The 27,831-nt window shown below is 40.5% G+C and overlaps 1 protein-coding gene across 5 annotated transcripts in view; it reads right to left on the bottom strand.

Annotated features, from left to right (window-relative positions):
- Positions 1-4,282: 4,282 nt before the first annotated feature.
- SLK (STE20 like kinase) overlaps positions 4,283-27,831 on the bottom strand; it is a 67,236-nt gene continuing 43,687 nt past the window's right edge. For 3 of the 5 annotated variants that reach the window (XM_077823227.1, XM_077823228.1, XM_077823226.1), the window contains 10 exons: positions 26,316-26,446; positions 25,871-25,994; positions 22,588-22,767; positions 19,850-19,942; positions 13,095-13,224; positions 12,391-12,515; positions 10,508-10,696; positions 8,958-9,083; positions 7,158-7,271; positions 4,283-6,675 (listed from right to left, as the gene is read on the bottom strand). In XM_077823227.1, the coding sequence (XP_077679353.1) occupies positions 6,529-6,675; positions 7,158-7,271; positions 8,958-9,083; positions 10,508-10,696; positions 12,391-12,515; positions 13,095-13,224; positions 19,850-19,942; positions 22,588-22,767; positions 25,871-25,994; positions 26,316-26,446 (1,359 nt within the window). In that variant the 3' untranslated portion in view covers positions 4,283-6,528. Of the gene's footprint in view, positions 6,676-7,157; positions 7,272-8,957; positions 9,084-10,507; positions 10,697-12,390; positions 12,516-13,094; positions 13,225-18,470; positions 18,663-19,849; positions 19,943-22,587; positions 22,768-25,870; positions 25,995-26,315; positions 26,447-27,831 lie in introns of those variants that run through there. The other 2 variants (XM_077823229.1, XM_077823230.1) reach the window with 2 other exon arrangements.

The raw sequence follows: 27,831 nt of genomic DNA on the forward strand, positions 1-27,831 counted from the left end.
AGATTTCCTAAGGCATATCCATTTTATGATGGGTGTGCTTTCAGGGTGACTGAGAGGGACAGCAGGAAGCTTAGAGAACAACGTATTTTTTAAAATTGCTTGTGTATATGAAATTACACTCTGAGAGGAAAAGAAGAAAGTCAGGGGGTGAAATTCTGGCTCCATTGAAGTCAATGGCAAAACTGACATGGACTGCAGTGGGGCTCAGATATCACCATTTCTATGTCCTCTGTGATCTGAAGAACATTTTACTTTAAGGAGGCCGCTACGGTTCTGGGTAGGAGACCCAGGCTTTGGGTGAAGAACCTTCTACAATAAGTACAGCAGAATCCAGATTATCCAACGATCTCAGGTGTCCCACCTGCAACATTCAACTAACAAAGGCTCTGACTCTGCAAACATTTGAACACATTAGTAACTTTATGCTGCAAGTAGTGCCGTTGAACTCATGCATGTTTACAGGGTCAAGTCTCAAGGGAGCCAAGTAAGGTGGTATTGAAGCCTGCTTTCAGGGTCCAGGAAGACAGACCTAATGGTCTGACTCTGCCAAAGGCAACAAGAGTCAGGGCTGGAGCTATACAGAGCTGAGGTGCACAAGAAGTGCAGTCCTGTGATGTGCAGATGATCTGTGGCACTGGAATTTCAGCTGATTCTCAAGGGAAATTTCCAGTCTTTGGATTGGAGTTTTAAGATGGATTCAGAGTGGAAGTTTTCCTGTACTTGCACTTTAGCAGAGTGTCAACACCACATTCATTTCCCACAGCAATACTGAAGAGAGTACAAAAAAGTCTGAAATTTAGGGGCCCTTATGAGAAGAGGCAACATTTGACACTAATTCAGAAGCCTCAATCTCTGCTGGGGAAGGAGACACTGGTGGGACTAAGTGTACTTAAGTAAGTGAGGATCTGTTGTAAATAGAAGAGGCCAACTGAAATGTTCAGTTGCAGGTCATAAATTTGTACCCCATTTTGTGCTTTGCCCTGCTGGTATTGATCATGCGGTGGAAAATAAAGGTGAACAAGTGCAGATTGTAACCACGCTGTTTAGGGGGAAATGAGATTTTATCAGACCAAATTCAGTGAGAAAAGCAATTGTTTCATCTGGAAAATAAGTGAGATCAGGCTTCATTCTGAATTTAAATGTGTCATGAGCTAAGGCATCAAAACAATCTTGTACATCTCTTCATGTTCCATAATCTTCAAAAAGCAATTTTATAAGCCTAAGTACATAAACAATGATTTTACCAAAAAGAAAAGGAGTACTTGTGGCACCTTAGAGACTAACCAATTTATTTGAGCATGAGCTTTCGTGAGCTACAGCTCACTTCATCAGATACATACCGTGGAAACTGCAGCAGACTTTATATATACACAGAGAATATGAAACAATACCTCCTCCCACCCCACTGTCCTGCTGGTAATAGCTTATCTAAAGTAATCGTCAGGTTAGGCCATTTCCAGCACAAATCCAGGTTTTCTCACCCTCCACCCCCCCACACAAATTCACTCTCCTGCTGGTGATAGCCCATCCAAAGTGACAACTCTTTACACAATGTGCATGATAATGAAGTTAGGCCATTTCCTGCACAAATCCAGGTTCTCTCACTCCCTCACCCCCCTCCAAAAACCCACCCCCATACACACACAGACTCACTCTCCTGCTGGTGATAGCTCGTCCAAACTGTGTCTGTGCGGATTTGATCTTGTGCTTTTTCAGGAAGTTTCTTGAGCATATGCTGTAGTTGCTTTTGGTAACTCTCAGTGGGATCATAGGGATCAAAAGCAACTAAAGCATATGCTCAAGAAACTTCCTGAAAAAGCACAAGATCAAATCCGCACAGACACACCCCTGGAACCCCGACCTGGGATATTCTATCTACTACCCAAGATCCATAAACCTGGAAATCCTGGGCGCCCCATCATCTCAGGCATTGGCACCCTGACAGCAGCATTGTCTGGCTATGTAGACTCCCTCCTCAGGCCCTACGCTACCAGCACTCCCAGCTACCTTCGAGACACCACTGACTTCCTGAGGAAACTTCAATCCATCGGTGATCTTCCTGATAACACCATCCTGGCCACTATGGATGTAGAAGCCCTCTACACCAACATTCCACACAAAGATGGACTACAAGCCGTCAGGAACACTATCCCCGATAATGTCACGGCTAACCTGGTGGCTGAACTTTGTGACTTTGTCCTTACCCATAACTATTTCACATTTGGGGACAATGTATACCTTCAGATCAGCGGCACTGCTATGGGTACCCGCATGGCCCCACAGTATGCCAACATTTTTATGGCTGATTTAGAACAACGCTTCCTCAGCTCTCGTCCCCTAAAGCCCCTACTCTACTTGCGCTATATTGATGACATCTTCATCATCTGGACCCATGGAAAAGAAGCCCTTGAGGAATTCCACCATGATTTCAACAATTTCCATCCCACCATCAACCTCAGCCTGGTCCAGTCCACACAAGAGATCCACTTCCTGGACACTACAGTGCTAATAAACAATGGTCACATAAACACCACCCTATACCGGAAACCTACTGACCGCTAGTCCTACCTGCATGCCTCCAGCTTTCACCCTGACCACACCACACGATCCATCGTCTACAGCCAAGCTCTGCGATACAACCGCATTTGCTCCAACCCCTCAGACAGAGACAAACACCTACAAGATCTCTGTCAAGCTTTCTTACAACTACAATACCCACCTGCGGAAGTAAAGAAACAGATTGATAGAGCCAGAAGAGTTCCCAGAAGTTACCTACTACAGGACAGGCCTAACAAAGAAAATAACAGAACGCCACTAGCCGTCACCTTCAGCCCCCAACTAAAACCCCTCCAACGCATTATTAAGGATCTACAACCTATCCTAAAGGATGACCAAACACTCTCACAAATCTTGGGAGACAGGCCAGTCCTTGCCTACAGACAGCCCCGCAACCTGAAGCAAATACTCACCAACAACCACATACCACACAACAGAACCACTAACCCAGGAACTTATCCTTGCAACAAAGCCCGTTGCCAATTGTGCCCACATATCTATTCAGGGGACACCATCACAGGGCCTAATAACATCAGCCACACTATCAGAGGCTCGTTCACCTGCACATCCACCAATGTGATTTATGCCATCATGTGCCAGCAATGCCCCTCTGCCATGTACATTGGTCAAACTGGACAGTCTCTACGTAAAAGAATAAATGGACACAAATCAGATGTCAAGAATTATAACATTCATAAACCAGTCGGAGAACACTTCAATCTCTCTGGTCACGCAATCACAGACATGAAGGTCGCTATCTTAAAACAAAAAAACTTCAAATCCAGACTCCAGCGAGAAACTGCTGAATTGGAATTCATTTGCAAATTGGATACTATTAATTTAGGCTTAAATAGAGACTGGGAGTGGCTAAGTCATTATGCAAGGTAGCCTATTTCCTCTTGTTTTTTCCTCCCCCCCCCCCCCCCAGATGTTCTGGTTTAACTTGGATTTAAACTTGGAGAGTGGTCAGTTTGGACGAGCTATTACCAGCAGGAGAGTGAGTCTGTGTGTGTATGGGGGTGGGTTTTTGGAGGGGGGTGAGGGAGTGAGAGAACCTGGATTTGTGCAGGAAATGGCCTAACTTCATTATCATGCACATTGTGTAAAGAGTTGTCACCTTGGATGGGCTATCACCAGCAGGAGAGTGAATTTGTGTGGGGGGGTGGAGGGTGAGAAAACCTGGATTTGTGCTGGAAATGGCCTAACCTGACGATTACTTTAGATAAGCTATTACCAGCAGGACAGTGGGGTGGGAGGAGGTATTGTTTCATATTCTCTGTGTATATATAAAGTCTGCTGCAGTTTCCACGGTATGTATCTGATGAAGTGAGCTGTAGCTCACGAAAGCTCATGCTCAAATAAATTGGTTAGTCTCTAAGGTGCCACAAGTACTCCTTTTCTTTTTGCGAATACAGACTAACACGGCTGTTACTCTGAAACCAATGATTTTACCCTAGATTTTATTACCAAATGGTAATTTTAAATCAAATTTCATTTATCAAGACATTTCAAACTACTGCAGCTATTTAAAGAATGCAGTATGACTGGAAATACTCTGAATCCAACCCTGTCCAAACACTGAATGAGGCTTCAGCTGCTACATTCCCTTCCTGTATCCTTTTAATGAATTCATTTGTGACCTTTCTGAAGGGATAAGGTTACAGAGGTTGGTGAGGAAGGTGGTGGAACTCAAATAAAAAGTCTTACAGATGCAGAATAATATATCTAGTGTGTCATAAAATATATTAGCAAATGATCATCTAAACCTCCAAAATATTAGAGTGAGAGGAGAAAATACATACTCTGCCTGCAAAGTTATTAAACATTTTGAATGAGCTGAACACAAAGTTTAGAGGGGGAAAATTTGCCTGACCCCTTCACAAAAAATAGATCACTAACAATGTATTTTGCAAAAAACAGTTTTTCACACAGATGTCCTGTTGACTATAGTGATATAAACACTATTTAATATATTTAGTACTAGTCATTTTATAAAGGTGTAGCTTAAAAAGTAAAGGCCTTCAAAGACATTTTTCACCCTAGAATTTTGGAATAAACATATTAAAGAATTTTGCATATAGCAACATATTACATTCTAGTATGATATGGTATGTGAATTTACAACCAATACACAATACATATTTATATAATGAAATGCCAGAAATTAAGGCTAGCTATAAAGTAATTTTCAGAGTAAGTTATACTTATCAAAAATGTTACAAAATTTAAATCAAAACATGCATTTCTCAATTATATTTACTGTGCTGTCAATTTAAACTGTCTGCATTAACAAGCTAAAAGTTCAGCATACAAGATTTCAACCAAGCCCAATTAAAATTCTACATTAATTTATAACCAGTTCCTTCACATGCGTCAACACTGTTCCCGTGAAATGAACATTATATGTTCACCAGTCAGATGTTTGATGCAAGCTAGCAAACAAAAATAAAGGAACTTTTACAAAGAGAGACTAAAAGATCACGCCTCAAATGACAGAAAGCAAACACTATTTTACAAATTTAACTTTGGCATACCAATGTACAGTTTATAATACTGTCTTGATATGACTCAAATTCTAAACCTTCAACGAGTGCGCTTTTCTTTAATACAGTTACATTCCCACCAGCTACATGATAAACATTTCAGATTTTTCTTCCCACTGCAAATCAGTCAAGTAAATAACCTACAGTACACCTCTGAAACTGAAAAATAAAAATCTTAACACGTTAATTACTATGTGGCAAAAAAACAACAACCCAAACGCACGCATATTTTTAAAGTAGTTTGTCTACATATTCAACTTAAATCCTTCCACGAAATAAACTGACTAAAACAAAAATTTCAAAACATTTCTATTCAGATCAGATTTCGGCAACTAGTTTATAAATATGACCAGTCACTTCCACTTCTCTGATGGAGTTTCAAATGAACAGACTTTGGTAAGAAGAGAAGGATCCACCTACCCAGTCCAAGTATGTTAGAGAAACAATGTGCAAAGTGCACATTAGGTTCTGAAAATACATTCTACAGTTTTTATTTCAGTCTGTAGAAGTAAACACCGCTCATGTGTAAGGAAAATAACAACTTGTGCATTTTGAAGTTAGCAGGTTTTCACCTTTACATATTTCAGTGCAAAATATTTTAGGGTGAGGACTTGTGACCAAAACGGCAGTAGCAGCAGGATTTTTTTTTTTTAATTTTTTTTTTTTTACAGCAACATCAATGCGAAGAAGGTTTTTTAAGAACAATAAGAGACTACCCTATTGCAAAGAATAATATATTGAAGTGTTTCAGGCACTGGATTAATGAAACTAGCACCCCATTTCATCCTGGATTTTAATGGACAAAACATGTAATGGAGGTTTGGTTGCTTTAGTTATGATGCCAGAGGGTTTTTAAAAACCTTTTAAAGGCATATGCTGTAACTAAATATGTTGAGCATAAGACTTTTTCTTCAAATTCAACAGTATGGTTTGAAGAAATAGTTTCTGCCCTAGTTATGAATGATTTGCTCAATGACACAAAACTTTTAACCTCTTTACAGCACAGTTTCAGTTGTGAAATTCTGTGGTGGAGAAATCAGACAGTCAAAAAAAGAAGCAATATTATATCGTTTACATGATGATTTGTGTAACAGTTTCTTTTTTGTGGTGATTATATCTAATATTTTAAGCTTATTTTCTTAATGTCAAAATAGTAGATAACATTTTCTGAGACTGATTTATAAAAAAAATTCTTCTTGAAACATCTGAAGGACGACATCATATTACCATTACAGACCAATGTCTGTTCTTCTATTTAGTTTTCTCCCAGTCAGAAACAAAAAGGAAAAATCTTGACAATGACACTGTTGATTGTCTCCACCGAAACTTAAAAGCATAGAGGTCCTTTGATGTAGTTTGTAGATTCTACCACGGCAGAAGCTGAAGATATGAGCATTCCAAATAGGAAAATCTACAGAAGTTCCTAGAGTTACGATCCAGTGGAGTGCAGGCTAGGGATTGGATAGAATTTGGAAATCCGGCTCTGTGTTGAAGGGTTAAGGCATTCAGACTCTCCAGTCATTTTAAAGAAAACTTCCTGTTCTTGAAGTTTTCTAGCAAATTCCTCTTCCAGTGTCTAAAAACAACAGATTAACAAAGGTGTATATGGTGAAGTTCAAAGAAATCCACGATACCAACGTGTTATTTGCCCAACCTTCATGCAACAGACCACAAAAAATCATGCACTAATATAAAATTGAGCATACAGAGGCTTTATAGTCCACTACTTAGGTTGGTCTGTATCTGTAGGACAGTTTGCCCATAGCTATAGCTATGTTTAAGGGTCCCATTTATTTTTTACACACATACACGTGTGCACACACTCTAGGAGATGTTAAAAGGTGGATAACTTGCAAGCCTCTCCTGTCTGCCTCCCTTGTATCTATTGTGGCTTCTAGATAAGGTGATGCTCTACTGAATTTTTTTGTACATTAGTTTCACTGTTTTGCTGGGATGAATTTTTTTTGCACTGTCCAATTTGTAACCATACAGTTTCAGAGTCTGAGGCATCATTTATCTTCTGGCCCCATCTTTTGCTTATAAACTGTCCTCGGTTACCTTTTTTCTTGGTCTTAGTTTCTCTCTCCATTCCTTCAGTTCTAGGCTATGCTCTTCATCTAACTCTTTTAGTTTCTGAGTCTCATGTTCAACCAGTAGATGGCATTTTTCATTCTGAAAATAAGATAGATAATCCTTAAATGAAACTAATTCAGATTAGACAATAAACCATTTGTACAGTAACATATGTTGTCCTAATTATTTTAAATCAGCTTACACTGTATAATGTGATGTGAATTATAATATAATGCACTCTTATCAAGAGCTGATGTTTCCAAAAGAACCAGTGGTTTTGTGTTATAAAATATGGCATAATCAGAAATATTGTGAAAAGTGTTTCATTGGTGTAGAAGATAATGTCACTCAACACTGTATGTGTGTTATTGGCTAATCTATTCAGTGTCACGCAGTGCATGCTCTGTCTAGTCAAGGCAGTTTTGTTGGATTCAGTTTAAGAGCTTATTACGTTAGAAAGTTATGCTTACAACCATTTCATCCCTTGATTCCAATAGTTGAGGCTGACTGACAAATCAAAGGGGATATGTCTTTATGGAGGGAGCCTCAGGATCACCACTATACAGAGGTAAACAGCAACAAACCACAGGAGAGAATGGGTCCAACTTCAGCAAGATATTTATGCACATGCCTAACTTTAAATAGATGAGTAGTCCATTCAAAGCAAAAGGGAACGGAACTGCTTAAAAGGTAGGCATGTGCTTAAGTACCTTGCTGAAGCAAGACTTCAGTTATAAACACTTGCCAAAGGCCATCTACGGGTTCAATCCTAGCTGAGCTCAGTCTAAGACCTGAATGGGGAAGAATGGGGAACACAGATGGCTGATGGTGCACCACCCTTAAGTCATCATCTTGATCCTGAAGCCAGCTGGGGGCCAAATTATCCCCTGCTACAGCGCAGAGCAACCTTAGGGCAGCTCTAACTTACACCCAGCTGAAATGGCCCCCAATGGTCTGTTCCTACAGTGAGGGCTCACTGAAGCACATCAGTGCTGTGGCCATGCCCACTTCCACAGGATGCTGTGAAAGAGAGTGGTGTAGCACCAGCTTCCTTGGCTCTATGCCACTGGGGGATTTCCCCACTACAAGGTGAATAATCGGCTGGTCACTTAACTCCTGCTTTAAATCTGCCTTATGTCACTGGAGCAGAAGAAAACAAACTTAATGGGGAACAGAATCTGGCTCATGGTGTGTAGCAGCTGGTTTTACAACTTACAGGTCATGAAAAGACCAAAAACTGAGGCCTGTATTACTGAAAACTTTGTTATGTTCCAGAACTGCAGATGTAGTCAACAACCTGCCCTTTGCAAGACAGACCTCATTACAGGTGGTACTATAGACCTGGTCTTATGGTGAGGTACTGACACCATTCAGAGCAACTGAAAATTCAAATAACAGAAGATGGAGCTACTTTTCTGTTTTGAATACGGATTAAAAAAAAAAAAAACACATTAAAAAGAAATGTTGCCAAAGGAAAGTAGCAGTTAAAACAAAGGTTGGTAAGCACTCTACAAGTTAATGTTCCCTTACGGTTCATATTCTCTCTCTCTCTCGGTGTGTGTACGTATCGATTTATCCTTAACTGAGTTATAGATATGAATCAAGAGTACACTATGCTGTATCCCTTAGAAAGGGATCTCATTAATTTCTATATGGATGGGTAATTATGTAACAAAAACACCATTAAAACATTTTCCTAATCAATAAATTCAGAATTGTCTCAGTTTGTATTGATTAACTTGACTCTCTTCAGACACTGCTTATTTTATGCCCTATATGTTTAACCTGTAATTGGTGCAGTTCTCTGATGTTTGCTTCACACTGCAACTGAAGGTCCCGCATTTGATTTTCATGTTTTTGATGCTGAGCCAACCTCTCATTTTTCTGCCTCTTTTCTTCTTGAGTAGCAAACTAAAATTAAAAACAAAGAGTAGGTGATTTATACTGTACCTAATGCAGGTATATATTACAAATGACTTTTCCAGGGTTGTAAAGAATATAACGGATTTACAGTATAACTGGACAGAACAACATTACAAGATTAAAGTCATCATTGCAATTTCCTAATTCTCACCACTTGAATTTTCCAATATACCCTTATCCAAGGCAGGCTCTTCCCTCCCATCTCTTCTCTGTCATGTCACTTCACCATCTTTGTTCAAATCCCTCCCTAAAACTCACTTCTTCCATGAGGCCCCTAAAATATGTCAATTATAGTTATTATGGGCCCCAACACATCTAGTGTAAATCAACAAAGCTCTGTTGACTTTAATGGAGCAAATGGATTTGCACCAGTTTAGAATCTGGCTCTATATTTTACAAAAATAAACATTCAATATACGCATAAACTATAAATGAGTAATCCTTGCCTCTCATCTAATATACTTTCACTCCTTGCATCAAATCTAAGGCTCCGATCCTTCAAAAACTTATGCATGTACTTAACTTTACATACTCAGTAGTCACATTGACTTCCATGGGATCACTTACTTATGTAAAGTTAAGAATGTGTTAAGTCTTTGGATGATTGGGGCCTGAAGTTATCTGGTATGATCTTCAAGGCAAGAACTATATTATTTTACTAGTACTGAAGAGTGCCTACTAAATTGGGGGTCTCCGTAAAAACAACAAACATCAATCCTATTCAAGAATTAGAACATATATAGATGATTATCAAAAACAGGCTTTCAAAAATCAGAACAATTTAAATGTCTTTGGTTATACTCAACTGGAGAAGTAATCCAATCTGCAGCAGGCATTCCAGCTAACCTTACAATATGCACACAATTTGGAAACATCAAAAACTATTGGGGCACACAACAAACTGATTTGTACAAACAAATTTGGAGAAGGATTAAGGGCAACTGCAAATATTTCTCTTAAATGCAAGAAGAAATGGCTGCTCCAGATTGACCCAGTAGGTAGAATTCCATGATAAACAATCCAGTCTCCATTTTACAGTGGGATGATTTTAGATATATATTCCAAATTGAGTTGTGGCCTTCAAACCTGCACAGAGGACTAGATGGTATTCTCTTTGAAACTCAATAAAATTATATTCCAAAAGTTGTCCGTGAAAGTAAATACTAAGCATTATAAAGTTCATAACATCCTGAGGCCAAATGTACTTCTTTCACAGAATTTCAAGCCCTTGATCACTTCTGACATACATAAAAGACTGATTTGGGACACTCATGCAGCAGTACAGAGCAATATCTCTAGGCCTTCAAACTGATCCCTTTTAAAATACAACTGAATACATATAACTATACTTCAAAACTTCACTCAACTCAAGCACTTTCAGAGATTTTAAACTATAGATGTTTTTCAGTCACCTGTTTAATCTTCTCACGATCCTGTTCTGGAGTGCCTGATGAGTTAATTCTTAAACTTTTCTTAAACATAGCCATTCGAGTCTTTGCTTCACTTCGCTGGATTTTGGGCAGTCTTGCTCTTTCCTGAGTTTGCCTGTTCTTTAACTCCTCAATAAGCCGTTGATTATATCGTTGCATCTGTTCTGTTTCCTAAAAAGGTTTTGAATAAAAAGATTGTTTGTAATATTACTATATGACTAACATAATATGTTTAAACATTTAGGCCCCAATTTAGCAAAGCACTTAAACATGTGCTTACATCCATCCCATTAGTGCAGGGGCCTGATTCAAAGCCCAGTGAAGCCAAGGGCGTCTTTCCATTGATTCCAAAAAGCTTTGGATCAGGTGCCAATCCACTTAAGTCAAGCATATACGCAAGTTGAATATGGAGACTGAAACACATGCTTATAGTTAGGGCCCTACCAAATTCATGGTCCACTTTTGTAAATTTCACCATCATAGCATTTGAAAAATCTTGAATGTCATGGTTTCAGATACTTAAACCTTAAATTTCATGGTGTTTTAACAACCACGAATATGTATTTTTAAAACAGCAAAATATCAACATGTAAAGTCCTTAAGACACAGCATTTCTCAAACTGGGGGTCCCAACCAAAAAAGGGGGTTGTAAAGCTATTATGAGAGGGTGGGGTGTCACGGTATACCACCCTTACTTCCGCACAGCCTTCAGAGCTGAGTGGTGGCAGAGCTGTGGCTGCTGGCCTGGCACCCAGCTCTGAAGGCTGCGCCATCAGGAGCAGCGCAGAGGTAAGGGCGGCATGGTATGGTGGCAGCAATATTGCCACCCTCACTTCTATGCTGCTGGTGGTGGCGGCACTGCCTTCAGAGCTGGGCCCCTGGCCAGCAGCTGCTGCTCTCCAGCTCTGAAGGATAGGGTAAAAGTACACAAAAGACCAAATTTCACGGTCTGTGATGTGTTTTTCATGGCTGTGAATTTGGTAGGGCCCTACTTATAGTATTTTCCTGAACTTGGGGCCTTACAGGGACACTGATATTAAATATTCTTAAATAAGACCTCTTTACCTATGTTAAAAATACCATAGGTTATTAAAACTCTAACTTTAGTGTAATTACTCTGGACTTACACTAGTGCAATGTAGCTCAGAATATGGTCCATATCGCTTTCAGGTTCTCTTGCATTAACACATTGCTGGAGTCGTTGGACTCTAAACACTGCAGAGAGCTTTTTGTTTAAAGAACCTGCTTCTATTGGAATAAAATACCAATACTAACAAGAATCCACTAATGGTAATATTTCTATTGGTTTTTTATTTTTAAAAGCTTGTTTTATGAAATCTAACTTTTGGGCGAAATTTGACATAAAAAGTATCTTGATCCCATTACTTTATAGGCCCAATACTACAAATGATTATGCAAATAGATGGGACCGATCACATAAGAAAAGATGTAAACGTATTTTTGGAAGATAAGTTTCTATATTTTTAACCCCAGTGCTCCCTTTTATGCTCCCTAATTGTTTACTGCTCTCACATGTTACATCTGGTCTTAAATTTAGATTGTAATCTTTCTGGATAAGGAATGTTTCTCTCCTAATTGCGAGGAACCTGGCTTACTTTGAGTGCTTGAAATATAAATAATGTGTTAACTACCAAACATGTCAAACAACTTTGACAAAGTGCCTCAATGTACTGATTGAAGCAACAAAATAAAGAGAAGAGACATTTATATAGCAAGAAAGAAGCTACATTAGTTGAATGAACCAAGTTGTTGTAGACAAGTAAACTAGTAGTATAGATCACAAGACATTTTAATAAACCACTGAAGGTTGTAATATAGAGGAAAGTGACAAACTCAGCACTAACTTTTTCATGCCTCTTAAGAAGCTGGTGTCTCTGCATGAAGTACTGATCTTTGAGTTGCTGTTTGAGAAGCTGGTGTTTTTCCTGTAAATGTCGTTCTTCTAACTCCCAGATTGCAGCTTCACGAGCTGTAGGAGGAAGTTTGTTTCAGAAAGTACTACACAGTATTTTCTAATCTAATCTACACATATATATTTAAAATTACAGGGACATTTTAATTTAAAAGAAATGACAAAAACATATTTGTAAGAAGCCATTAATTCAGATATATACCACACCAACCATATCTAATAAAATGATCAATAGTTACAATTTTAATGAAGGAATAATCCAAGAAAAGTGTTACCTGGAAATGTCTTGAGTAAATTATTTTCTTTAAAAAGTTATAAGCAAAATTCAAAATTATGTGACCAAAACTGTGCAAATAAATAGGTATGGCGGAGTCAGAAAAGGCAAGGTACATCTCAAAAAAGAATTATTTTAACACGTTACTTTTCTGCTAGCAGAACAAAGACATTTTAAATATAGTACTGTTTCATATTAACGATATGTTTTTAACTACAGTTTCAATTTTAACTCTGGATGTCCTTGATTTTATAAATTTAAGTCAGACTTTACTATTTCTCTAGCAGGTCTCTTTAAGACAAAACATTGCATATAAAACAGAAGAAAATCTAGTTTTAAAGGGGAAATTTGATTATGGATACCTCTCATAAGCTGCTGCTTGTTATTCAGGCAATCTCGCTCAATATTGGCTAGCTCTGTTTTTTGCTGCTGGATGATTTTCTTCAGAGATGCATCCAATTCTTGTTGCTGCTTCTGCACAAATTCTTGTTCCTATTAAAAACCAGGGAAAATAGATTAATTTGCTGTACTTCTATTCATACTAAATTTTTAATGAGATTTCCAGAACAATTCTCTTTGTTCCCTTGATTAGATTGCAAACCAAACACATTTATGAAAATTTGGCCTACAATACATCTGCTATAAAATTATCCATTTTTTGGGATATCCAGTGAGAGAGAACTGGTACAGAATATTTAATTACACTTTTAGAAATGAGACAGAAAGCAATGAACTAACCAAAATCTGCAGTTCTTTCTATGATCAGAGTAAAATACAATAGGAGTTTGATTAGAAAAAATAATGTCCATCTTCTCAAATTAAATTAGCAACTGATCTGAAAGTGGGTGGAAACTGTATCTACAGCAATGCAAAAAAGGTCAAAAACGAAAACCTTCTATTCCCTGAACCAGCAGGAGCTACTACTGTTGCTCAAATAATGTGTCAACACCAGGGAGAGGTAACTTTATTACTCCCTGGTGGTTCCTTCTGCCCAATTTAGGTGGGAAGCTTATGAAAAGAAAGCCTTGGCTCCTGACCTTGGTTGGGTAATGGTACTGTCATGCAAGATGCATGGAAGGGCTGGTATTAAGCACTACGAATAAGGAGCAGTCCTCCATGGGAAGAATTTAAAGAGGAGGAAAACGTGCGGCTTATGTAACTGTGGGATCGGGGTTTGAAGATCCCTCCTACCTAGGCTCTGGGTTTTGGAAGGGCCACATAACATAACCAAACGTGACAGCAGCTGCATGGGATTGAAGAAGCCATAGAGTAGCCAATAAAGGAAAACCAACCGTGTGCTAAAAACTGAACCCAAGCACACTCAAATCCAAGTACAATAATTATTTTTTTAGCTACTCTTTATTTGGCAATGTGTAGAGTTAACAAGCCTTCATAAACTAATAGAAACAATCTGAACATAATTTATTCAAATACCTTTTAAATAAAATAATGAATTTTCATATGTGTATATTTATTTATATCACTGGGGAATAAAAACTGAGAAAGTCATATTGATATAGGCCCCAGTCCTGCAATTTGCTCCATGTGGGTAGAGCCCTGCATGGAGAGCCACTCCCTAAGGTGCGAAGGTCCTCCCATGCAGAACAAGCTGCAGGACTAGGAACCTAATTTGTAGAAATAACAAAAATATTTATTTGCAAAGTTGGAAACCCCCCGCCCCCATGTGCACACACACAAACAACCCAGAAAAACTCTGATACAATAAAGTCACATGTAGTAAAGAGTGTAACAGTCATCATTTGTTTGAGATTATTATTCAAAGCCTATTTGTGTGCACACTTTGCATGGCCACATCTAAGTTATTTAGTCAAAATAAAACAGACATTACACAGTTCACTATCACCTATCCACACTCTACAGTTGACACATCATTTTTATGTATCTACACACACACAGGCAAGCATGCACGCACACCTTTGCCTTACACAATATGACGAACGTTTATGTAAAATATGATATACATTGAGCCTTCTTTCCAAAACAAGAAAACGGTATTTTAAAAATGGACCTGTGCTAGTTACATGGAAAGAGCCACAATCTCAGCATAATCGGCATTTTTAGTGGAACACAAAAAGGAACATAAGGAGAATACACACCTTAGTATAATGTTAATTTTGCCTTTAAACTTATAAGACAGATTTTCAATAAAATGTTTCCAAACTTGTTAGTGAAAGTGTCTTAGTAAAGTTGAGTTCAATAACTTAATTAAGAGTTCTGAAATAGTCACTGATATTTTTGTTGTTGAAAGTTACCTTTACAAAGTGTATATGATTTTGTTAAGCACAGACTCTGTGAAAAGCAATAAGTAAGCTTTTTACACTCTGAGTTGGACGTGTCCTTGTTTTAGTGCTCATGAATTCAGAAAATTGACATGCACGGCTTAGGGGCTATCAAAGAAGCTTTTCTGCTGCAGCAGTCCAACAAGTTTGACAATTTTTACTGCACTTGCAATATACAAATAGACAAAAGGCCTGATTTAGCAAAGCATCTAAGCATGAAGATAACTGTGGTCTAACTAAGGGCTTGTCTACACTTGCATTTTATAGCGCTCTAACTTGCTGTCTCAGGGGTGTGAAAAATCACCCCCGAGCGCAGCAAGTTTGAGCGCTTTAAAGCAGCGCTTTGAAGTTTCTAGTGTAGTCGTAGCTTAAGCCACTAGGTATTTGTGTGGAATGTAGTGTCCTGCGATATACAGGTCAGACTAGATCGGGGGGGGGTGGTGCAAACTTTTTGGCCTGAGGGCCACATCTGGGTATGGAAATTGTATGGCGGGCCATGAATTGGGGATTGGGAGTTCTGGCTGGGGGTGCTGGGGGTGCAGGTTCTGGGGTGGGGCCATAAATGAGGAGCTCAGGGTGCAAGAGGGGGCTCTAGCCTAGGAAAGGGAGTTGGGGTGGGGGGTGAGGGCTCCGGCTGGGGTTGAGGGTGCAGGAGAGTGCTCTGGGCTGGGACCAAGGGGTTTGGAGGGCAGGAGAGGGATCAGGGATGGGGCAGGGGGTTGGGGCCTGGGAGGGGGAAGGGGTACAGGCTCCAGGCAGCGCTTACCTCAAGCAACTCCCGGAAGCAGCAGCATGTCCCCCCCCTTAGGCTCCTACACAGAGGCGTGGCCAGGTGGCTCTGCGCGTTGCACCATCTGCAGGCGCTGCCCCTGTGGCTCCCATTGGCCATGGTTCCCAAACAATGGGAGCTGCAGGGGCTGTGCGTGGGGCGGGGGCAGTGTGCTGAGTCCCCTTGCTGCCCCTATACATAGGAGCTGGAGGGGGGACATGTGGAGTCAAAGCATGCGCAGAGCGGGGCCAACCCCTGACCCCACTCCCCAGCTGGAGCGCAGGAGTGGGGCAAGCCCCGGACCCTGCTCCCCAGTGGAATCTCCAGGGCCGGATTAAAATGTCTGAAGGGCAGGATGCGGCCCCCGAACCGTGGTTTGCCCACTGCTGGACTAGATAGTCTAATGGTCCCTTCTGGCTTTAAACTCTATGAAACATGTAAGAGAAGACCAGTATCTCTAGAACAATGCTGTGGAAAGGCTGAATGGATAGAGGACAGTAGTTAGCAAATGCTAGCAAACAGCGAGAGGGTTAGAGCAGACATTTCTAGCATGACTGACTAAGAGCTAATATATAGTCAATGGAAAGGTTGCTGACAGCTGTGATATGAGCCAAGTTGCAAAGCTAGGAGCATTTGTTCTCATACAGGAAGAAATGAAGTTGAAGAAGGTTTCTAGAGAAGAGAGATGGGAAGACAGATGGGATGCTAGTCAAACAAGATACATGGGCTTGAGCAGCAACAACAACATTTTATCTTATTGATCTTTAATGTAAGATGAGTGCAGCAAATATTTCACAGAGCTCAATGGAGAAGAGATGTGAACAGTGAAATGTGGAATCAACAATCTGTTACAGGCACACTTGATAATGACTGTTGAGAGACACCTGATTTTCCTCTCCCACAGAAGTTCAGTAAATAGTTACTAAGGCTTGTGAGTCCCATTGGACAGTGAATTGCAATTTTCACAACCATCTCTCCAGGGTTGGGTAGGTACACTGAAGTGGGTACACTTGGAGGCTATTGTGGTACCAGGGTGAATGGGATGTGCAGAAGGTGGTATAAAATTGGAAGAGGAGCAAGTTGGTGAATATCTGGGAGAATGATAGTTATGGGTATTATCAGAGGGATAGGGTCAGTGATACAGATTAAATACACAATAATGGACTGATGAGAATACAGTTTTAGAGGGTAAATAAAAGTTTATTTACTTTTCAACTGAAAGAGTAAGAAGACTGAAATATATTAGAAATACAGCTTTAGTATACTGGAATAGCTGGGGGTGCCATTGTGTAAAACATGCTATAGGTGACTTTCAAGGTATTTTTTCATGATGTCTTACAACCCCTGGGGAAAACATTATATTAGAAGTGTGTGGTCAAGGTCAGAAAAGCAATTACGGAAGAGACTTTCCTCCCTCAATCACTTACGTATCTGTTCTGATCTGTTTATACTGGAAGTCAAAATAACAAGGTTTTTTTTTTTTTAAAAAATGGCTAGCACAGCAAGCTAAGCTACGTATCTGAAAAACACAAGCTCTGTCCTTTCAGCTTCATACAGTAACTCCTCGCTTAACATTGTAGTTATGCTCCTGGAAAATGCGACTTTAAGCGAAACAATGTTAAGCAAATCCAATTTCCCCATAAGAATTAATGTAAATGGGGGGAGGGGAGGCTCCAGAGAGAATTTTTTTTGCCAGACAAAAGGCATTTTAAACAATTTTAAACAAGCAATTTAATACAGGTGTTAAACAGGCTGGCAGCCCCACTATCAGCTCCCCTGTCCCGCCCAGCACCTCCCACCCGCCAGCGGACCCAGCGGATCAGTGCCTTCCCCCTGCTCCCCTCACCTCCTGCCCATGGCAATCAGCTGTCTTGCGGCGTTCTGGAGGCTGGCGGGAGGAGCGTCGTGCAGCCTCCCCCCTCCCTCCTGAATGCTTCAAACCAGCTGATTGCCACAGGCAGGAGGCAAGGGGAGCAGGGTGAAGGCGCTGATCCGCGGGGTCCGCAGGCAGGTGGGAGGCACTGGGGGAGGGCGTAGGGGAGCTGATGGGGAGATGCCAGCCGTGGGCAAAGCAGGTGGCCAAATGACGTTATAGTGGAGCACTGCACAACTTTAAATGAGCATGTAATGGAGCAGGGAAGTAAGACTGAAACAACGTTAAGCGTGAGGACATTAAATGGGGAGTTACTGTACATCAATACCAGACATCACCCGCAATAAAGACTGTGTATTGTGGTCTACCTCCTACACTATCCAACCAAACTGCCAGTGAAGATGTTCTCCACAATCTTTACCACATCACATGCAATAAACATTGTGGAGAAAAACTTCACTGGCAACTTTGTTGGCTAGTGTAGGAGGCAGACCACAACATAATTTGCTCCTTAGCAGTTACATTAGTTCTTTGTGACAGTAGTAACAAGTTTTTGTCCTATGATTTGGCAAGAAAATGATAAAAGCTTTCTCCCCACCTCCCAAAGGTAAAAATTTCACTGCACACACAACATAAAATTTAGTCACTGCATTCAATTTCTCACAGGTGCTGACGTGATAAAATCATTCAATTATTGACTACTTCTGTTTCTGAGAGAAAATTCACAATGTTTTATCCGAAGTTAATCAGTGCATCAATTTGAACTTTTAAACTATACAATTTTATAAATTTGCACTCATCAGTTTTTGGGACAATGAAATTCATCAGCACATATGAGCCAAAGAAAAAAATAGGAGTGAACACAAAGTTGAAAAAAATGAGGGAAATAAACCCTTCTTGGTATTTTGGGACTTACATCCTGCATTTGTGCATTGCAGAGTGTACACGAAGACAATTGAAAAGACTGAATCATAACCTGAGCAATGCCCTGTGGATCAGAATACAATACAATACTTCCCAGGTCAAAATGTAAACAAAAACAATTCCTTTCTTTCAAAGATGGTAAACTACTATATATCAGCCATGAGAATATGAAGATTCCAAGGCTCGTGGTTTGAGCAAACATTTACAGTAGAAATGGTACTTGTACGTAACTGATCTGTTTACAGATTTGAAATCAATTTCTGTAGATGTTCTTATGCTAATAGTACTTTTTGATGACATGAAATGAGGATCTTTTAACTTAATCAACATATCTTATTATTTATCAAAGCTTTTGCTGTAGTGGAAACACATTAATCCACTGTTAGAAGTATGACAACTGGTAGTTCTAAAACTCTACTTACTATGAACTTTGCTCAGGTGTACACCCATCTTTATTTCAAGATGTACAACGAAGTTTTCAACCCATCATGCCCATAAAAATATAACATCTACTCCTCAAAGTCAAATCACAATTAACATAGTCCAATCACATCACTACCTTTTCCACTCCTGTAAACAATAATTAAATCCCACTTCAGTTATCCATCCCCAAACACTTTTTGTTCTATAACCTTGACTAGAGGTAGAATATCACATTCAAAACCTTACAAAGGAAGAACACATTTAATATTTTTTTTTGTCTTCCAGCTCTGTCAGATAATATCAATAAGGTGCAAGGTGTGGAATTATATTTGCAATCTTCTATAGTTTCATACGACTTTCCGTTTCGTTTTGGTATTTAATTAAGTCAGTTTACTTTAAATGCTCTGCTGTCATGAACAGTATTCCTTAATTTTACACTTTCTATATACTTATTTTCCTCCTTTAGGCTTAATATTCTGAAAATATTTGACATTCTACTCTAACATTTATAAATTATGCAGACACACAAGATACTTATCAGCTGACAAGACAATGTAATGAGTTTTCCTGGGATGTACAAAGATATTTTTCTAATTTGAATACAACTTTCCGAATCTTAAGCTTTTTTAACATATCATTACAAGTTTGCATATCATTGATTATACACTGTACTCTATGGAAAGGGTTATGGGAGCATTTGAGGGAGCAGAGCAAATGTCAAGGGTTAGAAGTTAAATTTCAGTCACCCTAAAAAAGAAAGTGAAATGATTAAGCTGTGTGACTAATGCTACTTTTTGGATTTTAGTAGCATGAAGCTGCTGCTGTTACCTGAGCATGCTGGGTTTGTGCAAGCTCCTCTTTCTTGCGTTTCATGAGCTCTTTTCTCAGCTCTTTTGGTGCTTTCTCCACTTCATTAAAAACCTAGTATATAAGCATGCAGAAGGTGGGGAAAATAACATTTTTTTCTCCACAGCAAGCATTTGTTGTGAACATGAGAGTGTAATTCAAGCACTAAGGTATTGGAAAGCATGCAGAGGTATTAGTTTGGTGAAAAAGGAAAAGATAGTGCATGCTCTGTACAAGTCTAAGTGCAGCCTAGAAAGGAGCCATAAACCAGTCTGATTTTACATGCAAATGTTAATGAAGTGCTCTCAGAACCAGCGATTCCTTCCTATGGATTACTATATCTCATGAATGTGTTTTCATGCAGTAACTTAAACAGCCATCGATTAAGAAAGCTGCCTGCAATAGTAATGGTCTCTTTGAACAGTACAGGAAATTTTATAAACTATTTTTATCCCCAGAGTAACGGATCTAAAACTAGTAGAAGTTTAGATGAACTTCCACTGAAAAACAGCTTTTATTGACATTGTGCTATGTCCAAATGGATACAATGTCATTTCTGTATTCTCAACCACAAATGACACTTACATAGTATGTTTTAAAATATAAAAAAGAGGCACATAAGCACATAAAGATAAAAGGGCTGTAAGTATTCAGTTTTAAAAAGTAAACCTTTGAAACAACCACCCCCATCAATTATTATATTCTTCAAAAACTCTGCATTACAGTTAGGCAGAAATTGTATAAAATGTGTTTCGGTATAGTGCACTTTAAAATGGTGAGATAATTTCTAAATATTATCTGATAAAGCAACTTGCTAAGAATATGATGATTTGATGATTTTGTTTAGGGGAGATTAAATATTGCCAGTTTTTAACATTACATACTTTCCATACTCTCCAATATAATATGGATAGTTTTAGAGTTCTGACTGCATTTTCCTCCAAACTATAAATCTCCTCACTGAACTATAAATAAAAAAAGTATGCCTTCAAGAACAAATGTTTATTTAATAGTGGAAGCCCCATCAGAAATCAGAATCCAAACCACCACATGCTATTCCTGTTTCCAAGGAAGAAATTTTTTCAGATCAGTATACAGCATTAAGTTCCACCAGCTTCCCCATATGAGACCCAATCACCAGTAAAAAGAAACTCAAAAATGCAAGAAGTTCAGCAAAAGAGAAAAAAAATGATTAATACATACCAGTGTACAGTTCAAAATAAATAAAAAATATATTTTTCTAAACATGTTCATACTATAGTGTCCTTCTGCATAAAAGCTCTGATAGTGCACCACAGATTTTTAGAGTAATGAATATTAATCTAATAACTACTCTTATTTTTGCATAAATTATATTCACTTATATGCAGAACTATAACTATGCAATTGGTTTAAAAATAAAATACAGCCTTCATATACAAAAAACTATATGTAAATACACAACTTTCTCCTGCGCTAACACAAGCAAATGAACAGTTTAAACCAGAGGTTCTCAAACTGTGGTCCACAGACCACCAGTGGTCTGTGAGCTCCATTCAGGTGGCCCGCTGATAGTTCCCTCTAAGGTGCGCACCTGAGTGGCCACATGCAAGAGAATGGCCACCCACCTAATTAGTGGAGCCGCACAGGCGTGGCTCCACTAATTGGGTGCCTGGACCCTGGAGAAGATGCACATGTAAGGTGAGGTGGTGGCCTTGGAGGGAATAAGGGGTAGGTGGGAGGGAGCAGTGGGGTGAGAAGAGGGAGTGGGGGGAATTTGGGATGTGCAGGGCTGCGGTGGCCAGAGAAAGAGGTGACTTTCCCCAGATCCAGGGCTGCGGCTGCCGTGGAGAGACAGCCCTCCTCTCCAGCCTCAGCTCTGTGGCTGCTGTGACGGGAGAGAGACCTGCTCTCCTTCCCAGCCCCAGCTTGGGGGATGCTGTGGTGGGGGAGAGAGGGCACATCCATTGCATTACAAAGGTAAAACTATTGATATTAAAATACGAGTTGTGTGCTTTTATTTATAGAACAAAAAAATGTTTATTATTATTTTTTATATAGTGCTTTTATCCAAAGTGCTTTACAATAGTTGGCTAATGGTACAAACATTTGGAAAGATCATTAAGTGGTCTGCAGAGTCCCTCAGCAATTTTCAGGTGGGACGCGGAAAAAAAAAGTTTGAAAACCACTGGTTTAGACTTTCAGCATCATCCTTCACTCACTTGGTTTCACTATATAACTTAGATCTGCAATTAGTCATAAAACTTTTCAGCTGTTGACTTTTTTTTTCCAATTGAGTTAAAAATCAGTAGAGAGAACTCCTGCCAAGGTTATATCTTTTACAGACAAGTTATAAAATATGGGCTTGATGAATAAACAAATGGAAACTTACAGTAGGTATAATGACTCAACTGTTACCAAAGCTGTACTATTGTTTTTTAAATTCTAACAGTACAAACATAGGGAAATTCGGCTTTTTTGTTTTGTGGAATGCTATCAACCAAAATTAAAATGTATTAATTTTAAAGATTCTATGAAAGATACAAATGTGCTAATCTATCAGTGACTTCTGCGGAAGTCAATATTTCAATGGTTTGTTAGCTGTTTTGTATGCAATAAAACAAAAAAATTACAACGGCTGTGAATGGTCCCCAGAAGTCACCATGGCAGGGATAAAGGGAGTCCAACCATGCTCGCCTCTGGCCATGCCCCCTACTTTCTACATTATCTAAGAGTCTTACCTCTTTTTTCCTGTTTTTCAACATGTTCTGGAATTTGGACAATTCCTTCTCCTGTTCTGCTTTGATGCGTTTTGCTTCATCTCGTAAGCGATTTGTGTGTTCCTGTTCCAAACGTTCTATTGTCTGTTTTTGCTGCTTTTCTAGATTTTCTATCTCTTGATCATATTGCCGCTTTTTACTCTGTAAAATAATTCCATAATAAAAATAAAATAAAATAATTCATCTGATATTTTTCTAGGAAGTTAAATTCGGGACGGTTGAAAGCTCTGCAGAACTGTCCAGTCAAAGTAATGATGTTTGCTCAGCTTAACCAGGGAACTACAAATTGTGGTATACCAAATTTTGAATTTGTGATGAATGTGTATGAATGTGAACAGAGCATGCCTTGCCAGTGCTGAAAAATGCCTGGAGACCTCCTGTGTTACGAATCTTTATGCATTACACAACAGACACAATTTACTATATAAATTTTATATTCATACCTCTGGAGATGAATCATCACAGTCTAAAAATACAGGCCTCTAAAACTTGAGTTAGCAAATATCACTCTCAGTGAATAATAGATTCCTTATCTTCAGCCAGCCATTAGAGGGCAATACGTCTCAAATCATACAAAAAGCCAGTACATTATGCTGGAAATAATTTATATGGAAGTGCATAGAATGAGACAGAGTGAGGATGGGAGGCATAGCCCAGGATACTTAGCAACTCCAGGTCAAAACATCTTGTGTGTCTAGCAGGGGGCCTGTGCTATCTATCTTACTGTAGGTATTTACAAGGTGACTATTACCTTGGCCTATGACCTGCTATGCAGGAGGCGGAGCTACTTATCTTCTTAAGGAAGATGGAGCATGTTCATGCTTCTAGGGGTAGGGGAAGTTGCCTGTGGGAAAGTGAATCTTTTTGCGTCTTCTGTTCTGGCTGCCTGCATGCCTACTTTGATGTGTTGCAAAGGAAGATTTAGATGTAGTGGGGGCAAAGCTAATCTGGTGCATATATGACAGGGCGATTCCTTTGATTCCCCACACAAGAAGCTTTTACTCCTGGGTGAATTCTGTGCCACTGCACATGCACAGTATTTATGTCTCCTGCAGATTTCTTTGCTTCCCCGCAGAAAAATGACTTTCTGACTGGGAGGCAAAGGGAAACCACAAGAACGGTCACGTGACCCTCCCCAGAAGTATGTTTTGGGTGCCCAGGGCAGCCGTCAGAGAGGTAAATCATTGTGGGGCAGGAGGCGGGACTAGGGAAGACCTGGCTGGTGGCTCCTACCCTCAGCTCAGCTGCTAATCCCCGCTGGGCTGGGGAGGACGGGACTTCCTCTTCCCCTGCATGGCATCTGGGGCTGGATCAGACCCACCTCCAGATTTCTCCCCTGGCTGCAGGCTCTGCAAATTCCCCGCCACCGCTTCCTGCGCCCATTGCTCTTCAGCTGCAGGGGGAGGGATTCCTGTACAGGGAACTGCTCCCCCACTCACCCAACCCCCGTGCATCCAGACCTCCTCATACCCAGACCCTCCCACCAAGCCTCAGCGCCCCTCTCCTCCCCCACTCAGAACTCTCCCGATAAGCCCCACTCCCACTGCACCTGGACCACCCTGACGAGCCACCCAGATCCCCACCCCACCAAGCCCCTACCAGCTGCACCTGGATCCCCACCCACTGAGCCCCACTCCCCCAGCATCTGGACCCCCCCACTGAATCCCCCACACCCAGACTCCTCTGCCGAGCTCTATCATCCCCACACCCAGACTCCCCCCCCCACTGCTGAGCCCCAACCACCTTCACCTGGACCCCCTGCAGAGTCCCATTACCATTGCACCCAGAACCCTCCAACAAGCCCCTGTGCATCCAGATCCTCCCCGAACTTGGATCCCCCACTGAGCCGCCTGCACCCAGATTGCCCCACAGAGAATCCTCTCATCCCACACCTGGATCCTCCCACATTAAGCCTCTCCACACTTGGATCCTGCCGTGCTAAGCTTGCTTGCCCACACAGAGGGGCAGGACCCACGTTTCTGGGGCAGGCATGGACCTTGCACTGTGTCAGGGTTGGGTGCAGGCTCACTGCTGAGTCTGTGTCCTGGGGATGGAGCTGCACAGTCATCTCCCACCTTTGTGCAGCCAGTGGCCTGTGCTCCCCAATGCCATGCTGGAGCCTCCACATTTATTTAACAAACATAATTTGCAGAATTTTAAAATATTGTGTGCAAAATTTTAGGTGCAGAATTTTAAATTTTTTGGTGCAGAATGCCCTTAGGAGTAAGCTGTGAAGGACCTGGAGACTAGACGATGTTCATTATTGGAGTTTGAATACCTTCTGCAGTCACTCTCCTGGATCAGATGGCGCTAATAGCTGTTATTTCATTCCTCTGATGAGTCACTCAGGAACTGGGCTGAAGGAGAGCCCAGGACTGACTGGGCTCAGGCAGGCTGGAGTTGATTTGGAAAGGATCAGGGATAGGACTGAACCTGCTTGTTGCTGCTAAGGTTCCTTCTCTTTGGACCAAGAAGTAGGAGAGAAATTCCTGGAGAGTCCCAGAGAAGAAGATCTTTTGGGAAACCAAAGGCAGTGCCCTCAGAGGACGTAGGACATGCTAGGTATTCCCTGAGGATAGGCTTTCTACCTTGCTGGTCCTCTCCTGAGATACCTCACAACTAGCTTTTCCCACACAATTAAAGCAAAAGCATCCCCCAATTTTTGGTTGTGTGAGGACTTAGCATTACCAGCAACTCCGGGCCCTAGAGCTCCTGTAGAACTTGTCATACTGCACTCCCGAAAGGGCTGACCTGCTGCTAGGGAGAGGGCTTGCATACTCTTGGGGTCTCAAGTGCATGCTGCAGAGGCAGCTGAACATCGATGAATATCTCTGGCCTAGTCTTTTTGCTTTAGCCCAGACTAACCAGACATCTGGCAAAGGAAATGTTCCTCCACTTGCTAGAGACAAAAACAACTGAAGTATGTGAATGAGCAAACCAATTAATGGAGTGAGGAAGACATCCTCCCAAAAACTGGTTTTATCACCCTCTCCTGGCTGGGAGGCACTATTTCCAAGCATTTCGATTAGTTCAGGAGATCAACAAGACTACCTGTCAAAATCTCTCTAAGTAGAGAGAACAAGGACTGAATAAACATGAACACTGAACTACAGAACAGTACCCTCAGCAGAAAAAGCCTAGGCTGTTGCTACCCATGTTCACCTACTCCATCAATATGGCATCTTTTAAGAGCACTAAATAAAAAGTTTCCTTATATCATGTAGGTGCAATCAATCAAACTTACCGTCATTTCCTGTTCAAAGCGTCTGAACATCTGTTCTCGTTGTTGTAGGAGTTTATTACTGAGCTGCTGTTGAGCTCTCTGCTCTTCTTTTTGAAGAAGTCTTAGCTCCCGCAGCTCTTGACGTCTGATAACGAACATTAGTGTTGGTGGGACAAAAGAAGAGAGGAAGTGAATAAAGATAAAAATAATTGCAAAAAAATCAACTATTTGGGCTCAATAATACCAGTTTTAAAAAAGAAATGTAAGATTAGATTGGATTTTTGTATCATTATTTTAAAATAAACAGTTTTTCCTTTTGTTAACAAAAAGATCTAAATTTAATCCCAATGCACTATAAAAACAAATCCCAGAGCGCTCTCACATTAATTAAAGATTCTTCCTGTGTTATTCAGGAAGGAAAAGGAATACCAAAGGTCTCCAAAATCATTTAGAGATTTTTACTCACCGAAGAAATCTCAATTCTTCACTTTTTGAATCATTTTCTGTAACTATTTTTGAAGTTGTCACACTCACTTCTACTCCATCAACAACAAATTTGCGAGTTTTCTTTAATGTTTTCTTGTGTCTTCTAGTTTCCTGGATGAAAATGTTGTTATTCTGTGTTCAACTGAATAACACTTTTTTACATCTGAAAAATTAAATTACTGAGTTTCTAAATAGAGAGCAACTGAATAAAATACAGCAAAGGTAAACTGTCCTCAGGTTACAAGAGCTTGAAAAGTCCTCTTACCAGTGCCAAGAAGTTAAACTTTTTTTAGCCAGCAAAGGGGGAAATGAAGCTATTATTATTTCCCATAAATTAAGTTGCCATTTATCTAGACAATTTTTTAATCTTCCAATGTGAACTGATGCAGTGTTATCTTCCTGAGTCTGAAGACAGTTCTGTTGCCTTTGTTGTTCCCCACTGCTTTCCCTTGAATTCATCAAGACTAGTCATTTTCACAGATGCCCCCAGGATTCTGAAAAGTGGCAGTGAAACTGAATAAAGATTTGCTGATTTCACCCTACCACTTCTGCCTGGGAAACCAATCAGCAAAAACAGAGGCACGTAATGGGAAAAGAGGACCCAAATTTTAGGTTAGGGGAGGAGCAACAGCAGACACCTTCCTTACAACAGGTTGGGGTAGAGCAGGAGGCTCCTGAATGGAGAAGAGAAAGAGAGAGCAAATTGTTTTCATCCCTTAACCAGGGTTTCACATTTGTCAGACACCTACAAGCCAGAAGTGGATATGAAAGAAGGAGCTCAAGAGCAGTATCCATGGCCAACACCTCTAGTGGGAATCCCAATATCCTCCCCTTCAGTTACTGACAGTAGCATCTTGGGAGGGGAGTGAGAATCTCCAGAGACAATGCCTCTCTAGACCTTGGTGGCAACTCCCACCAGCCTTTTGTCCTTAGGCTTAGTCCTCTGGCCATTAAGTGTTTGGTAAATTTTTCAAGCTGTGTTCAACAACAGACCTGCTTCTAATGTGAATCAGCGAGGTGATCAAATGTCAAACATTACTGCCAGATTCCACGCCTTGACAGTGCTTCATTAACTTTCATATTTAATTAATCTATTAAATTCTCCTTTCAATTCAGCAATACCTCATGACTTAAAGTATCACGTGACTAACAAATGAATAGCCTTTTATTATTTTTTATAATTGGGAACCGGCCAATGGGAGTGCAGAGCCAGTGCTCGGGGGGGGGGGGGGGGGGGGAAGGCGGAAGAGTGCAGAGCCCTGTGGCCCCACTGCCTTTGAGCCGGACCCGCTGCTGGCTGCTTCCGGGTCGCAGCGGGGTGTCAGAACAGGCAGGCACTAGCCTGCCTTAGCTGGGCAGCACTGCCGACAGGACTTTTAACGTCCTGGCTGGCGGTGCTGACCAGAGCGACCCAGTGCCTTATATGCCATGACCCAGTATTGGGTTGCGACCCGAACTTTGAAAAACGCTGGTCTAAACAGTCAGGACAAACAATG

The sequence above is a fragment of the Eretmochelys imbricata genome, chromosome 7, assembly GCF_965152235.1.
Source record: "Eretmochelys imbricata isolate rEreImb1 chromosome 7, rEreImb1.hap1, whole genome shotgun sequence".
Classification (NCBI taxonomy): Eukaryota; Metazoa; Chordata; order Testudines; family Cheloniidae; genus Eretmochelys; species Eretmochelys imbricata.